Source organism: Watersipora subatra, chromosome 3, assembly GCF_963576615.1.
Source record: "Watersipora subatra chromosome 3, tzWatSuba1.1, whole genome shotgun sequence".
NCBI lineage: Eukaryota > Metazoa > Bryozoa > Gymnolaemata > Cheilostomatida > Watersiporidae > Watersipora > Watersipora subatra.
The window spans coordinates 47,402,015-47,420,170 of record NC_088710.1 but is presented as its reverse complement, the minus strand read 5'-3'; the positions used below and the strand labels follow the sequence as shown (position 1 = coordinate 47,420,170).

The following is an 18,156-nucleotide window of genomic DNA, read 5'->3' as shown; positions in this document are numbered from 1 at the left end:
TCTGATACATAAATTGATATATAAACTTGAAATGTTTGTTAGTCAAACTAGCTATAAAATATAGCTAGTTTGATTTATGATACTAATGATTGCTCAAACATTAGCATAAAAAATTGAGGAACATAATGTAGCTATAAACAATTTACACTTGATAAAATGTTTCTAACCAATAGGATAGTATACTAAAATATTTCTAACCAATGGGATAGTATACTAAAATGTTTCTAACCAATGGGATAGTACACTAAAATGTTTCTAACCAATGGGATAGTATACTAAAATACTTTTAACCAATGGGATAGTATACTAAAATGTTTCTAATCAATGGGATAGTATACTAAAATAATTTTAACCAATGGGATAGTATACTAAAATGTTTCTAACCAATGGGATAGTATACTAAAATGTTTTTAACCGATGGGATAGTATACTAAACTGTTTCTAACCAATGGGATAGTATACTAAGATGCTTCTAACCGATGAGATAGTATACTAAAATGTTTCTAACCAATGAGATAGTATACTAAAATATTTCTAACCAATGGGATAGTATACTAAAATGTTTCTAACCAATGGGATAGTACACTAAAATGTTTCTAACCAATGAGATAGTATACTAAAATGTTTTTAACCAATGGGATAGTATACTAAATACTTTTAACCAATGGGATAGTATACTAAAATGTTTCTAACCAATGGGATAGTATACTAAAATATTTCTAACCAATGGGATAGTATACTAAAATGTTTTTAACCGATGGGATAGTATACTAAACTGTTTCTAACCAATGGGATAGTATACTAAGATGCTTCTAACCGATGAGATAGTATACTAAAATGTTTCTAACCAATGAGATAGTATACTAAAATATTTCTAACCAATGGGATAGTATACTAAAATGTTTCTAACCAATGGGATAGTACACTAAAATGTTTCTAACCAATGAGATAGTATACTAAAATGTTTTTAACCAATGGGATAGTATACTAAAATACTTTTAACCAATGGGATAGTATACTAAAATGTTTCTAATCAATGGGATAGTATACTAAAATAATTTTAACCAATGGGATAGTATACTAAAATGTTTCTAACCAATGGGATAGTATACTAAAATGTTTTTAACCGATGGGATAGTATACTAAACTGTTTCTAACCAATGGGATAGTATACTAAGATGCTTCTAACCGATGAGATAGTATACTAAAATGTTTCTAACCAATGAGATAGTATACTAAAATATTTCTAACCAATGGGATAGTATACTAAAATGTTTCTAACCAATGGGATAGTACACTAAAATGTTTCTAACCAATGAGATAGTATACTAAAATGTTTTTAACCAATGGGATAGTATACTAAAATACTTTTAACCAATGGGATAGTATACTAAAATGTTTCTAACCAATGGGATAGTATACTAAAATATTTCTAACCAATGGGATAGTATACTAAAATGTTTTTAACCGATGGGATAGTATACTAAACTGTTTCTAACCAATGGGATAGTATACTAAGATGCTTCTAACCGATGAGATAGTATACTAAAATGTTTCTAACCAATGAGATAGTATACTAAAATATTTCTAACCAATGGGATAGTATACTAAAATGTTTCTAACCAATGGGATAGTACACTAAAATGTTTCTAACCAATGAGATAGTATACTAAAATGTTTTTAACCAATGGGATAGTATACTAAAATACTTTTAACCAATGGGATAGTATACTAAAATGTTTCTAACCAATGGGATAGTATACTAAAATATTTCTAACCAATGGGATAGTATACTAAGATGTTTTTAACCAATGGGATAGTATACTAAAATTAAGCATCGACCTAAGCAAGTATAGTATTGATAAGGATTTAGCTGTTAATCTTCTCTTACTAAAGCAGGTGTGATATGAAGCTACTAGCTGTATAGTCACAATTTTTTATAGTTTGATAAATCAAACTATTAAAAACTATGATGGTTCTATTTATAAATGTTTTAAGAGAACTATCATTGTGTCTACGTGTAGAGGTAACTTCTGGATACATTGTTCGTAAAACTGATAAGCTAGGCATTCACATTTTTGAGCATGAATATTAATATTTTCGCCTGATGGTCTACACTCTACAGAGTTGCAGGATGTATGTAGCAGTAAGAAGAAAGTAGGCAAATGTGGTGTCTATTTTACCACCATTATGTATTTATTACAACAGATGTTGAGATGACAGGTTAAAAATCCTAATAATTTTAGGTATATGTAGAAAGGAAATATAATAATTGTAGGTATATGTAAAAAGGAGATATAATAATTGTAGGTATGTGTAGAAAGGAAATATAATAATTGTACGGATTATTTTAGTATTAGCATGGGCGGTCAGAGACTTGTTTCAATTTAGCGGGATGGACTGAGGTTGAAGCTCTTATTGTGCCACAGCGACCAACTTTGCAGTTTTACCATTGAAACAAAAAAAGGCCAATGAGAGGACTTCAACATTGAGTCTTTGACTTGTTGAGTCTTTGACTCGTTGTCTGCAGAGTCAAGCTCTGACTGCATAGCTGTTGCCAATCGCTGGATATGGTTTACACAAGGATTGATCAGTCAAAAGTTACCCTCTCGAAGCCAATATTATCAATAAATACCGCTATGAAGAAGAGATAAAATGACATCAAAATGGGTCTTTTACAACTTGTACAAATCTGGTTATGCAAATGGAAAGACCACATTTAAGTGGCCGAAAATTTTAAATTTCAAACACGATAATTGTTTTTTTTTATTGTTTACAATCGTCTTTTTATTATTCATAATCTATGAAATTTCTTGATTACGGGCTAGTATCTCCACACTCTTTGCGTGTTATTACCCATATTTTCATCTGTAGCTTGTTCATGATCCTCAGCTTCTCTAACTCAGACACTTAGAGTGTAAGATTAGACTCGTGTATGTGCAGTGTTTTTCATACAGCCAACTTTTCCGTAAGCATATCGAGCCAGACCAGTTTTGGACAGACCATATTGAGCCAGACCAGATTTGAACAGACCATATTGAGCCAGACCAGATTTGAACAGACCATATTGAGCCAGACCAGATTTGAACAGACCATATTGAGCCAGACCAGATTTGAACAGACCATATTGAGCCAGACCAGATTTGAACAGACCATATTGAGCCAGACCAGATTTGAACAGCCCATAATGAGCCAGACCAGATTTGAACAGACCATATTGAGCCAGACCAGATTTGAACAGACCATATTGAGTCAGACCAGATTTGAACAGACCATATTGAGCCAGACCAGATTTGACAGACCATATTGAGCCAGACCAGATTTGAACAGCCCATAATGAGCCAGACCAGATTTGAACAGACCATATTGAGCCAGACCAGATTTGAACAGACCATATCAAGCCAGACCAGATTTGAACAGACCAGATTAAGCCAGACCAGATTTGAACAGACCAAATTTGAACCAGACCAGATTTGAACAGGCCATAATGAGCCAGACCAGATTTGAACAGACCATATCGAGCCAGACCAGATTTGAACAGACCATATTGAGCCAGACCAGATTTGAACAGACCAAATTTGAACAGACCAGATTTGAACAGGCCATAATGAACCAGACCAGATTTGAACAGACCATATTGAGCCAGACCAGATTTGAACAGACCATATTGAGCCAGACCAGATTAGAACAGACCATATTGAGCCAGACCAGATTTGAACAGACCATATTGAGCCAGACCAGATTTGAACAGACCATATTGAGCCAGACCAGATTTGAACAGACCATATTGAGCCAGACCAGATTTGAACAGACCATATTGAGCCAGACCAGATTTGAACAGACCATATTGAGCCAGACCAGATTTGAACAGACCATATTGAGCCAGACCAGATTTGAACAGACCATATTGAGCCAGACCAGATTTGAACAGACCATATTGAGCCAGACCAGATTTGAACAGACCATATTGAGCCAGACCAGATTTGAACAGCCTTGATACAAAAATTAATGATCAGTTGTCGTTTCCTTGAAAAGTTTTGTTGTAATTTATTTAATTGAAGTTAAAACTAAAATTGCCTCACACATTTTCAAGTCTCTACGCGAAACCGTACCTTGATGAGCTTTACTTGTAGCCATATTATAACTGAATCTAAGCTTTTGACATAAGAAGCTTTTGTTGGCAGACTCGGTTGAAGAAACTAAGGACTACAAGCAAGCAATCTGACGGCCAGAAGCTACCAAAAAACGCATTTGATTAGACAACATATTAAAAATGTAATATATAAATTATTTTTCGTAAACGATCGATTCACTAATGATGCAGATGAGCAATAAATGAAATTGCACAAACCTAAGACCTAATGGACAAACCTAAGACCTAATGCACAAACAAGACCTATTGCACAAACCTAATACCTAATGCACAAACCTAATACCTAATGCACAAACCTAATACCTAATGCACAAACCTAATACCTAATGCACAAACCTAAGACCTAATGCACAAACTTAATCTTATTTACTGGTTGAACTTGTATCAGTTTGTTTCACAACCAGAGTTTATCACTTCTGTATGCATCGATGACTCTGAGCCCAGACGTATGATGCAACACAAAGTTGTTTTTCAACTATTCGATAGTTGTGCCCTTATATACTCCTGCGTAGCAGCCAATCGCAGATACAAGCTGAATTTTGAACCATCTAAAATGAGAAGCATTGTAAAAGCTTGCCTGTAAGTTGACCTCTAAATATCATAGATTACTTTTTAAGCTAACCACGGACAGAGCATTGATGAGTTATTTACTAATAAAGGTTCATTATCAAAGTATGGTTAAATTTCTCCGAGCTTTGCCACTAATAACCCAAAAAAACTGATAAGTTTCATAATATCAGAGTAAATGTGGTCACATAGTGATAACGAGATTAAAGAAAGCGAGAAAAGTATAAACACGCTCTTAATTGGACATCGTTACGGCGCAAATTATTCTACGAAGTGTTAAATTGTTTTATTTTAGAGTCAATTTATCGCTAAAGATTTGAGTTTTGGTTGGATTTAGCTTTATGTCATTCAGCTTCTGTTTTTAAGGCTACTAAATAGTAATATCAAGAATATTGCATGAACTGAGAAGCTGTCTCGTCATTTCCTCATATGAGATTACAGCTACGCATACAAGCCCAGTTCGATATACTTTTCATAGGCTGTCAGGATGAGAGTACATATGGTAATCTGTTTTAGCCGCAGGTGAACTGTTTTGCACTAGCTCACATATGTTATGTAATCGTGATAAGAAGGTTGCCAGTAGCAACAGAGTGGCACGCAACCAATGGTTTCTTCAACCTAACAATCACCAGGAACTGGTTTACTGGTAAGGTGTGCAGGTCATGGTCGTTACCTCTAGACTCTAGAAGTTAACAGCTACAAGTGGCCTCTTTCTTATCATCAATTAATGTTACTTTACCATATATTTTGGCTTGCTCTCTAACATATATATAATTACATGAAACTGCCAGTAGCTGCAAAGACAAGTACAACTATTTTCCATAAATAGTATATATATACTATAGTACACATTTTATTCTTTAATCGATTTGAATTTTATTTTATACTTTATTCGGTTTTAGTGGCCAACAGTTAAACGCTAAAATCAAATAAAGAGTTTAACAAATAGTGTTTAAAACGCCTTTCTCTGCTAAGAGAACTGATATTAGGCATAAATTGTTAAAGCAGCTAGTAATAATGATTTTAAAATAATTGGTGCGCTTTGTATGGTATACCATAATTGGTAGTGAGTATATGCAGTTTGTTTATATCCCATAGTTGAAACGAGTTTAAATCCTATAACCGTCATGTTAAAAACGAGGACACAAACCTTGAAAGACCTTGAAACCTTTAATTAAAGTTAAATAAATATTTAGCTTAGGTAAAATACATGTAAGATGATGGTAAGATTTGGAGAGATCATTCGTTGGAATAAGATATAAGTATAAATATACCTAATAGGAATAAGTATATATATAATCACATGCATACTTTATGCAAATAAAGCTGTGTTACGCTCTCAATCTTGCATTACAATATATTTTAGCTAGTACATATAAACACTATATATTTAGCTAGTACATATAAACACTATATATTGAGCTAGTACATATAAACACAATATATTCAGCTAGTACATATAAACACAGTATATTTAGCTAGTACATATAAACACCATATATTGAGCTAGTACATATAAACACTATATATTGAGCTAGTACATAAAAACACTATATATTGAGCTAGTACATATAAACACTATATATTTAGCTAGTACATATAAACACTATATATTGAGCTAGTACATATAAACACTATATATTCAGCTAGTACATATAAACACAGTATATTCAGCTAGTATATATAAACACAGTATATTTAGCTAGTACATATAAACGCAGTATATTCAGCTAGTACATATAAACACAGTATATTCAGCTAGTATATATAAACACAGTATATTCAGCTAGTACATATAAACACAGTATATTCAGCTAGTACATATAAACACAGTATATTCAGCTAGTATATATAAACACAGTATATTCAGCTAGTATATATAAACACAGTATATTTAGCTAGTACATATAAACACAGTATATTCAGCTAGTATATATAAACACAGTATATTCAGCTAGTACATATAAACACAGTATATTCAGCTAGTATATATAAACACAGTATATTTAGCTAGTACATATAAACACAGTATATTCAGCTAGTAGATATAAACACAATATATTTAGCTAGTACATATAAACACTATATATTTAGCTAGTACATATAAACACAGTATATTCAGCTAGTATATATAAACACAGTATATTCAGCTAGTATATATAAACACAGTATATTCAGCTAGTACATATAAACACAGTATATTCAGCTAGTATATATAAACACAGTATATTTAGCTAGTACATATAAACACAGTATATTCAGCTAGTATATATAAACACAATATATTTAGCTAGTACATATAAACACTATATATTGAGCTAGTACATATAAACACTATATATTGAGCTAGTATATATAAACACTATATATTTAGCTAGTACATATAAACACAGTATATTCAGCTAGTACATATAAACACAGTATATTCAGCTAGTACATATAAATACAGTATATTCAGCTAGTATATATAAACACAGTATATTTAGCTAGTATATATAAACACAGTATATTCAGCTAGTATATATAAACACAGTATATTTAGCTAGTACATATAAACACAGTATATTTAGCTAGTAGTTTTACAAACTAGTTCTAGAATGGATGAGGGTTAAAAAGGCCTATAGGAATCAGATCCAACTGCATTTTTGCTGAGGATATTTTCTGAATTCTAATATGAACTGAGGAGAGCAGGGCAACACCGTTGAGACAATTCTAACAGCTAATGATATTCTATGGTAACACATGTAAAGCAAAAGCTATCATCCTACACGAGAATCATCCTCAATCCTAATACTTTGCAGAGCCATCAACTGCTACAGCGATCATGTTACGACACTCCAGCCTATAATGAGTGTGGCTTTCCACTAGCAAATTCAATTTTCAACAAAATCAAACTAATAGAAATGCTATGTACAGGCATGTTTTAGAGTACTATCAATTATGCAGCTGTCTGTAATAGAGAAGGGAAAACATGCATGGCTGCCTGCGGCTGACTTTAATCCCTTGGCAGCTAAAATCAATAGCAAGGACACTTTTGCCTTCCTCAAACATGAATTAAGTTAGTAAACATAAACAAACACTTACAGACAACTTGACATTTCAGCTAACACGGTGTTAACTATGCGTGTACTAATCAACTATGGCAGCCTAACAAATACTATTACTATAGCCTTAACTATGCGTGTACTAATCAACTATGGCAGCCTAACAAATACTATTACTATAGCTTTAACTATGCGTGTACTAATCAACTATGGCAGCCTAACAAATACTATTACTATAGCTTTAACTATGCGTGTACTAATCAACTATGGCAGCCTAACAAATACTATTACTATAGCCATAGAGTTGAAGAACTAAAGACTATATAAGTTACCGTTTGAGCATTTCAGGCACAGCAAAGATGTCTCCCTGGTATGATCTATCGCTAGTGAGTTCTTCAGATTGCCTCTTGTGTTTGACATCGCTTGTAATCGTCTTTTGCTTTTGCCGCTCTAATTGGTCAAAAATGTCCTGCTGCACTCTCTCGACATCCCATGGATCATCATATAAGCCTGAATAATAATAGGTGAGCGGTAAAAATATGCTCCTATAAGTATGAACATAAATGATTCAAAATACTTGGAAAAAAGTATCAAGATATCCAATTTCAGCTGGTCTTGGCCCATGCGTAAATTTCTATCAACCAGATGCCATTTCTATCAACCAGATGCCAATTTTTATCAACCAGATGTCATTAAAGAAAAGTGCGAAAAAAACTTGTTAACCATGGGTCACCCACCATCTGCATCAGCATTCTCATTGGTCAAAGCTTTCTTAGCTTGCGGGATGTTTTCATAAATCTTCCGATCATCACTAGGAGGGGGGGACATAGATATAGAGCCCCTGGGTTGTGCACAAGGAAACTTGGGTTTTTCCTCAGAGAACCTAAGAATAAGTAATAGGCTACAGAAAAGTAGAAATCATGGCATGGAAGTACTAACAGCAGAAGAGACAACAAATATTCCAGTTCATATTACGGAGCTGACAGATGTCCCTAACAATAGACTGACAGAGACATTTATAGCGCTAAAAATTGCCTGTACTTTTAGCTATCGACAGCCAAATAGTCTCATGAGACTTAAAGACAAACATTTGCACTCAATCAAACCTAGTTGGTACTAAGTTCACGGGGTGATAGCATGTTGAGAATTCAGTCAGTGGAGGTGCGTTGACCAATGTACGCTGGTAAACAAGCAGTTAAAAAATGACCACCGATCTGTGACAAATAGTTTTAATGTCAATGATGAATGATGGAACTCAGTCTATAGCACAAGTGTAACAGGAGAGTTATCTGACGACTTATACTGAAGAAATTTTGAGAAAGGACATGAGGTTTCAGGATCGTAGAACCTATAACTTTGACACACCTAAGTTGAGTCCTTTTAGTTGAGTCATTTGATACACCTTAATTGAGTCCTTTAATACACCTTAGCTGAGTCCTTCGATATACCTTAGTTGAGTCATTTGATATATCTTAGTTAAGTCATTTGATATATCTTAGTTAAGTCCTTCCATATACCTTAGTTGAGTCCTTTGATATACCTTAGTTGAGTTCTTTGATAAACCTTAGCTGAGTCCTTCGATATACCTTAGTTGAGTCATTTGATATATCTTAGTTAAGTCCTTCCATATACCTTAGTTGAGTCCTTTGATATACCTTAGTTGAGTCATTTGATATACCTTAGTTGAGTCCTCTGATATACCTTAGTTAAGTCCTTTGATATACCTTAGTTGAGTCCTTCGATATATCTTAGTTGAGTCCTTTGATATACCTTAGTTGAGTCCTTTGATATACCTTAGTTGAGTCCTTTGATATACCTTAGTTGAGTCATTTGATATACCTTAGTTGAGTCCTTTGATATACCTTAGTTGAGTCCTTTGATATACCTTAGTTGAGTCATTTGATATACCTTAGTTGAGTCCTTTGATATACCTTAGTTGAGTCCTTTGATATACCTTAGTTGAGTTCTTTGATAAACCTTAGCTGAGTCCTTCGATATACCTTAGTTGAGTCATTTGATATATCTTAGTTAAGTCCTTCCATATACCTTAGTTGAGTCCTTTGATATACCTTAGTTGAGTCATTTGATATACCTTAGTTGAGTCCTCTGATATACCTTAGTTAAGTCCTTTGATATACCTTAGTTGAGTCCTTCGATATATCTTAGTTGAGTCCTTTGATATACCTTAGTTGAGTCCTTTGATATACCTTAGTTGAGTCCTTTGATATACCTTAGTTGAGTCCTTTGATATACCTTAGTTGAGTCCTTTGATATACCTTAGTTGAGTCCTTTGATATACCTTAGTTGAGTCCTTTGATATACCTTAGTTGAGTCATTTGATATACCTTAGTTGAGTCATTTGATATACCTTAGTTGAGTCCTTTGATATACCTTAGTTGAGTCCTTCGATATACCTTAGTTGAGTCATTTGATATATCTTAGTTAAGTCCTTCCATATACCTTAGTTGAGTCCTTTGATATACCTTAGTTGAGTCATTTGATATACCTTAGTTGAGTCCTCTGATATACCTTAGTTAAGTCCTTTGATATACCTTAGTTGAGTCCTTCGATATATCTTAGTTGAGTCCTTTGATATACCTTAGTTGAGTCCTTTGATATACCTTAGTTGAGTCCTTTGATATACCTTAGTTGAGTCCTTTGATATACCTTAGTTGAGTCCTTTGATATACCTTAGTTGAGTCCTTTGATATACCTTAGTTGAGTCCTTTGATATACCTTAGTTGAGTCATTTGATATACCTTAGTTGAGTCCTTTGATATACCTTAGTTGAGTCCTTTGATATACCTTAGTTGAGTCCTTTGATAAACATGTACCTTAGTTCCTTGGAGTATTCACCTGCACGCCTAACATTAACAATAGGAATCGCTATGTAGTATTCACCTGAATGCCTAACATTAGCAATAGGAATGGCTATGTAGTATTCACCTGCATGCCTAACATTAACAATAGGAATCACTATGTAGTATTCACTTGAATGCCTAACATTAGCAATAGGAATGGCTTTGAAGTATTCACCTGCATTCCTAACATTAGCAATAGGAAGCACTATGGAGTATTCACCTGCATGCCTAACATTAACAATAGGAATCACTATGGAGTATTCACCTGTATGCCTAAGATTAACAATAGGAATCACTATGGAGTATTCACCTGTATGCCTAAGATTAACAATAGGAATCACTCTGTCCTTTACACAACTCGCTGAAACTGTATTAGTGAACAACCGTGTAATATGGTCAAACTTGTGGATCAGCCAGAGATCTACTGGTAAGCAGGAGGGGCCCTGAGCACACCTTGTACAAGCGGTACATCACTGGCAGCAGGTATATTTGATAAGGATGTACATAGCTCACTGGCTGACGTAGCAGAAACATTTCCCTATAGACGAGTCTTGTAGGCTACAGATACTACAAGCCAAAAGAATTTACATAAATTACCTTTGCTGTACTTTGATCTCACCGCTGCCTTGAGCATAGACACAGTTGGTAGCAGCATTGCTGCCCGTCCTACTAACAGGCTTGGAAAGAATCTGCTTTGGGGAGGTCAGCTCAGGAGAGGAAGGAGAAGGCAAGAGGGTACTTGGTTTAGCCTCCCTGTAATAGTTTGTCAAGACTTGTCAGGGAGGGGATGGAAGGTTTGAAGAAAATACTGGCGAGAGATATATCACAGGAGGGATAGCAGTTGACTGATGAAGAGTTGATGGACATGGAAATGTTGAATCCCTCGTTAGTCGTACCCCTACCAGCATCTAATTAAACACCCACACTATGGCATGACAAGAGTATTACGTCACACGTGTGTGCGGGTAACAACTGTAATTTAGATGAACTGTAACTGCAATGAACTGCAATAAACTGCAATGAACTGCAGCTCACAAACAAAATTGATGTAGGAATTTTTTTCCATCAAGATAGGCCTTCACAAAATTACTATCGGAGCATCCTGCGGACGCCTACTGGCTCCAAGGTCAAATCTTTGAACAAGTTAGACAAGCCATAATTCTCCCAGGGCAGCCATATTAGGTTCTATAGATATGGTATCCTACTACCTTAAGGCCTTAGGCTCTTTTCAACAGTACAAAATGCTTTTGAAACTAGGTTCACTTCAGTATGTCACACAAAAACAACTGCATCTAAAAGAGCAAACATTAAAAGTCAAGGAGAACTTGGCAAAGAAAAACCATTTAGTTCTGTCCTCCTTGATCTCCAGATATTGCTTCAATTTTTGTAACAGCCAAAGATAATCTCTTACCTCCACTCTCCTTCCACGAGCACAACGTTGGCCACCGAAGCTGGTGGAGCGGCTTTCCGTGAGGTCTGCCGGTGGACATGTGGCTGTTTCACTTTATGCGAAGAACGCATGGAGCTGTAGTCTACCTTATGACCAAGAGTCAATTCTGCAGCAGACGTGGGGGAAGCTACCAAGGTCGAATCACTCGTAGGTGATCGTTGGCTGACTAGACTAGAATTTGAGTTTGTGACGAGAGGTGAAGGACTATGCATCTGCTTGGCTACTTGAATAAGCTCTGTTTGCAAGTCCCAGGGAGAGTCATATTCATTGCCAGCTGCAAGGAAGAGGAAGTTTGAAAATATTTATTTAAATTTTAGAACTGCCCTGGGAAGCACTACTTCTGCCTGTAAAGCCTACACTAGTGTTAGAAGCGATGCTACAGGAAGGCATTGTGGAGGCTTAGAAATAGAAATGCAAAGATCCAAGTGCAACTCTAGTGTCTTGAGCGCATTTCGTTATTGTCACGATAAAGACAGACACAAACTCTAAAGAATCACCTCTGTCAAGTGACTTTTACAGCATAATAACACACTAAAATTTTGAAATCGCTATAATGAAGAGCTTAAAAAATACAATTCCATCAGTGATGATAACAAAAAAATAAGTACACAACTCCATATTGCTGTCGGAGTCATGTTATCTCGATCAAATAATGATCAAATAATATGTAAACTTTTAGCTTAGTGCCCATGTGACTTGTGAACCATCGCAATGCGCACATGTGCACAGACACCAATCATGCTAAGTTAGTACATAATGAGTTTTATGGATCATATCTATCAGATCTCTCATCAACAATTACAAACTGAACTGTTCAAGTAGTCATTAGTAGTTAGCAATGCCAAAAAAGCCTTCAACTGAGAGTGTAACATTCCCTGTTATGGTTGAAAGTAACCAAATATTATCTACTGTATATTCATAATTAATAACGAGAATGGCTGCAGGATTTACAGCCTCGGGAGAAAGAGAGAAATTTGAATCAAAATAATTTGTGTGCTACATTTCTTGATAAACTGCACTTACACTGTAGGACCATGTTCATTTTCAAAACTTTTGTTTCCTGCTCACTAAATCTCACACTGCGCTCCTGTCCCCTGCCCACTATATCTCACACTGCACTCCTGTCTCCTGCCCACTATATCTCACACTGCACTCCTGTCCCCTGCCCACTATATCTCACACTGCACTCCTGTCCCCTGCCCACTATATCTCACACTGCACTCCTGTCCCCTGCCCACTATATCTCACACTGCACTCCTGTCCCCTGCCCACTATATCTTACACTGCACTCCTGTCCCCTGCCCACTATATCTCACACTGCACTCCTGTCTCCTGCCCACTATATCTCACACTGCACTCCTATCCCCTGCCCACTAAATCTCACACTGCGCTCCTGTCCCCTGCCCACTATATCTCACACTGCACTCCTGTCTCCTGCCCACTATATCTCACACTGCACTCCTGTCCCCTGCCCACTATATCTCACACTGCACTCCTGTCCCCTGCCCACTATATCTCACACTGCACTCCTGTCCCCTGCCCACTATATCTCACACTGCACTCCTGTCCCCTGCCCACTATATCTTACACTGCACTCCTGTCCCCTGCCCACTATATCTCACACTGCACTCCTGTCCCCTGCCCACTATATCTCACACTGCACTCCTGTCCCCTGCCCACTATATCTCACACTGCACAGTCATTTAAAATATGTAGAAAAAAGCATGATTTCTAAACGGCACATGAAGAGAGGTAGAAGTGGCCAAGTGTCACCAGTAAACTTATAGAGTATAGAGCTATAGAAAATCAGAAGCCGGTGCCTAGAGCTCCTGGCTAATGAATAGCTATCTGATGACTCATCAGAGATGCGGAGTGCCAGGGGCAGAAATATTGCTGCAAAGGAAATCGCGCTATTTTTTCATCATTATGGGACGAGGCAATTATAGCTTCTTAGGAAAGGATAGATATACAAAGGAAAGGAATTCTGTAAGGGTATAAACAATATCGCAGAGGGGTTCAGTGTACTGAACACATACCAGCAACATAGTCCATGTTCCTTGGATCAGTTTCAGGATTGAGTTTGGGGGTGATGACACTTTTGCTTGTACCTGCTTTTGCAGCTTTAATCTGAGAGTCATTCATGTAGACGGCAAAGGAAGGGTCCGCCTCTGATCGTTCCGTATTGTCAATAGGGTGAGTATCAGAGATACACAACTGCTCAGCGGGCGCTTCCAGATCCGTCTCATCAGGTTGTGACGGATCCGCCAGTCCTGTAGGTTCCGAGGCCTTTAAATTGGGCTCTGTTTCTACTTCATTGCGCTCTTTGCTGGACTTTGTAAGATCAGCAGTGGGTGTGTCATTATGTGTTGATGATGCTGACATTGAGAGCGTGTCTGAATCTAGTGTCTCTACAAGAAGACATTTAAGGATACAGCATATTTTTTGAATAAACATATTTTATTCACTAATAACATAACAAACCGAGATCACAATGTCAGTTCTGGTTTGGAGTATATTTAGAACACTAGCTTACATCTCAATAGTTGTAATAGTGTGCAATTTTTACTTCCATTTTCCATTAACAAATATGCTGCCACAATAACTGCTATAAGAGATATCCTACTCTTTACAAAAGCAACAGCATAGCGAGCTCACCACAGATCTGCAAGTCATGTAGGCATCCAATCCATCTGATTGCTTAGTAAACATTCCAGCTATGTACTACAGTAGCCTACACGACTAACCTAACAAACACTGGTCAGCCATAGAGACAGAAACGAGGAAGTAATTTTCAACTAGCAGGCTGAGGTCAGATACAGTTGCCATTATTAAATGGAGGACCAGGGAGTGCCCCTAGGAGTGCCCGTGTGAGAAGAAGTTTTTGAGGGCGTTCCATTGAACACTGCCAGCTAGATCACCCCTAGCGAACAAAACTCACATGAAAAAAAGAAAAGTTTACCACCTCACAGATCTTTAGTTTGTAAGGTAGTTTTTAGAAATGATGAAAATCGCAACCTGCACAGAGAGACATCAGTATTTGACACAAAGGTTAGCATGTAATGCATGAGCTCAGTGTTGAAGGATAAACTTGTCAAAGCGGATGGGTGTATCACCATGCAGAGAGCGCGCAGAGAGAGTGATATGGTCCAGGATGTTGCATGGCTTTATTATCAACTTAATATATCATTATACGAAGTTTGACAGTTGAGTGCAAATGACCTATACAGTCTTCGCAATGCATCATCACTAAATTTTCCCGATGTTACACAGCGACTCAAGAATTACCCCGATGTTCTGCAGCCTCCAATGAAATCTAAAGATCACAATCCTTCATATCCTGGAACCCAGAGCATTGGAAAAATGTGCTAATTCAAGGTTCGACCCATCCGTATTGACATAGCATCGACAAAACTGTTCAACAGGCAATTAGATGTCAACCATAAGAACAGCACTCCGAGTAAACATTGAACTCAGAAATCTGATTGCGACCAAACCAACAGAAGCACTGTTTGTCTATCAGATATCTTGCAGACGATCACCTACTAAAAGCAATTGCTAATCACCTTTGTAGCATTTTCAATAAAAGCATTACCATATCAGAAATTGTTCTCCTGTTACATTCTATGATCCGTATCGTAGTCAATAATTCATATAATGAGGTGCAGTAGAAGTTGTTCAAGTCCGCTATACACTGATAGCGGTTAGGAGATAGTTTTCCCTATATGTCCAGTTGCGATTTAAACAATCCGTAATTGCATAAATGTCAACAAGTGCCTCTCCTTTGTTGATGGGTAAACGGGAACAGACTGAAAGAAGGAATGATGACAGAATGATGTTGATATGATGGATGAGCGAGCGATCATCACCGAGGATCATCACGAAACCTAATACTGTTAGCAACCTCAGCTAATAGCCAGCTCACTCCTTGATACTCACCCGTTGATACGATAGGACTTCTCAACTGCGGTCAATCAGTGTTGACGTACAAAGTGAGAGCGTTGAAAAATGAGATTGCAGAAGACATAACGAACCTCTAGTGGATGTTGTGTGTGATTGTGTGGAAGAGGTGGAGGAGCTAATGGTGTTGAGAGAGTCAGCAGGCTCGTGATAAACATCATTCTCTTCGCAGTCGGGAGGAAGAGAGTATTCGACGCATGCCTCTATTTCCTGTGTAATAGTACAACATTAGTAATCGCTTGAGAGCTGATTCAGAGTAGAACATGTTGGTCATCATTGCTAAAGTTTACACACATTGCTGAAGGACTGAGTAAGCAATCAAATACTATTTATGGTTTGATTCAAGTCCTCAATTGGTAAAGAGTGACTTGATTAACCATTGACTCAGACTCATATTCTGCTGGCAAATTAAAGAAATACAAATCAGCCAACAGCCAACAGTGAACGAAACAGTAAACATACAAGGGTATTGAGCATATCCTCAAACACCTCCTTGTTAGCATCGAGTTTTAAATATAACCTTACTGTGCCATAAAATGGATTTTATAGTAACAGAAAAACACTGGAATCACACAAAAAATCTGCAACATTTGGTTGGCAAAAGTGATGCTACAACTAGCCTCTGTGGATACAACTAGCCTCTGATACAACTAGCCTCTGCAGTAGCCCACACATAATCAGCAGCTCATCAATGTCATCAGTCCGTACCTTTGCCATCTGATAAGCTAACTGGAGGCCTGCAGTTTCCTAGTGATTTGTTTAAACTCACTACAAAGTAGACTACTAGGTATGCTGAGTGTGTATTGAATAAGCTTGTAGGTACTTCATTGTGAACCATAAGGACTCTGAGATCCAACCCGGTTATGACATCAGCTTTTATATGAAAATCACTTGTTGCCTGTTGCTTAGGTGTCCACAAAACTTTCCACTTGGTCAAAAGCTAACCAAGCTACCTATAAAAGTAATTATTTCTCAGTGATCCTTTCATTACATGACAATGAAATATGACTTTCCACAGAAACTAGGAGACTTGCTTGGTTTTTAAACTGTCAGCCACTATGTTTCTATGACACGTATGATTGTGGTGTTGATTAGGAGTTGTGCACACATTGAGTTACCACGCAATAACAGTTTTAATCAACATTCGCATGATGTGGATTAGTGCGGGGGGGGGGGCTTCATTAAAAAAGATAATGATTTCTATGCCAGAAATAAAGAAATTGTTTAAAATGGAATAGCTTATGCAGCTTTTTCTTGTGCATCATTTGCAAGTGACGTTTCCATCTTTCGCAAGCACGAAACATTTGACAAAAATTTGCGAGAAACAAAACTCATTTTTCTTGCGGATTTTTGCTGTTCTCATCTTGCGGATGGCACAAACTTGCGAACTATTCGCGTCGTGGAAACAAAACAGTCCCCTGTGGTTGCCTTTGTTTGCGTTAGTTAAAACAAGACTACATACCTGGGGGACAGTTTGCTCTGTGATGACTGCCGGCTCTAAATCAACGGACTTGTGCTTTCGGCCGACACCGAGTTTGTTGAACAGCTTAGAAGCCATGGGATGTGATCTGATAACCTCACATGTCGACCATGTTTGGCACAGGTGGTCCACAACCTACTCACCTCCCTCTGAAATAAACATAGCTGTAAATTAATAACTACAAACAAACTACAAGTAGGGCACGCGTTTATTGAGCTCCCATATGTAGTCTAAAAAATACATTATAGCCAAGCGTAGCATCAATGAGCTGCAAAATGGGGCCTCACGTAAGGCAGAATATAGCCACGCTTACAATAAGACATGGCATACTGTATCTAAAGGTAGATAAACAGTGAGACGCTAAGGTGTGTAGGGTGATGAAATACACTTCTGTTTACTTTACCGCATTTGTTTCATTTTGAACTATGACATTTAATCAATGTAAGTAGTAGCTGGATATGTTAAACATGATTTTCTCAAGGAGGCCTAAAGCTTTGTGGCTATTACATTAAAACAATAAATTTATTACTTGCTATTACCTATGATTAGTCATCTCTAAGAAATCCCCATATAAAGACTAGGTATGAATTTCAACTGAAACACATTATCTACGCGTGAAAATCGTTCGTTTTAATATTGACTTC

General features: G+C 36.8%; 1 protein-coding gene across 6 annotated transcripts in view; it reads right to left on the bottom strand.

Annotated features, from left to right (window-relative positions):
• Positions 1–17,656, bottom strand: part of LOC137389922 (SH2 domain-containing adapter protein E-like) — a 31,040-nt gene extending 13,384 nt beyond the window's left edge. For 5 of the 6 annotated variants that reach the window (XM_068076108.1, XM_068076106.1, XM_068076107.1 and 2 more), the window contains exons 1-7: positions 17,495–17,656; positions 16,107–16,242; positions 14,112–14,483; positions 12,037–12,349; positions 11,223–11,378; positions 8,502–8,647; positions 8,097–8,274 (exon numbers count right to left, since the gene is read on the bottom strand). In XM_068076108.1, coding sequence (XP_067932209.1) covers positions 8,097–8,274; positions 8,502–8,647; positions 11,223–11,378; positions 12,037–12,349; positions 14,112–14,483; positions 16,107–16,242; positions 17,495–17,590 — 1,397 coding nt within the window. In that variant the 5' untranslated portion in view covers positions 17,591–17,656. The remainder of the gene's footprint in view (positions 1–8,096; positions 8,275–8,501; positions 8,648–11,222; positions 11,379–12,036; positions 12,350–14,111; positions 14,484–16,106; positions 16,243–17,494) is intronic. The other variant, XM_068076111.1, reaches the window with a different exon arrangement.
• Between the last annotated feature and the right edge of the window lie 500 nt (positions 17,657–18,156).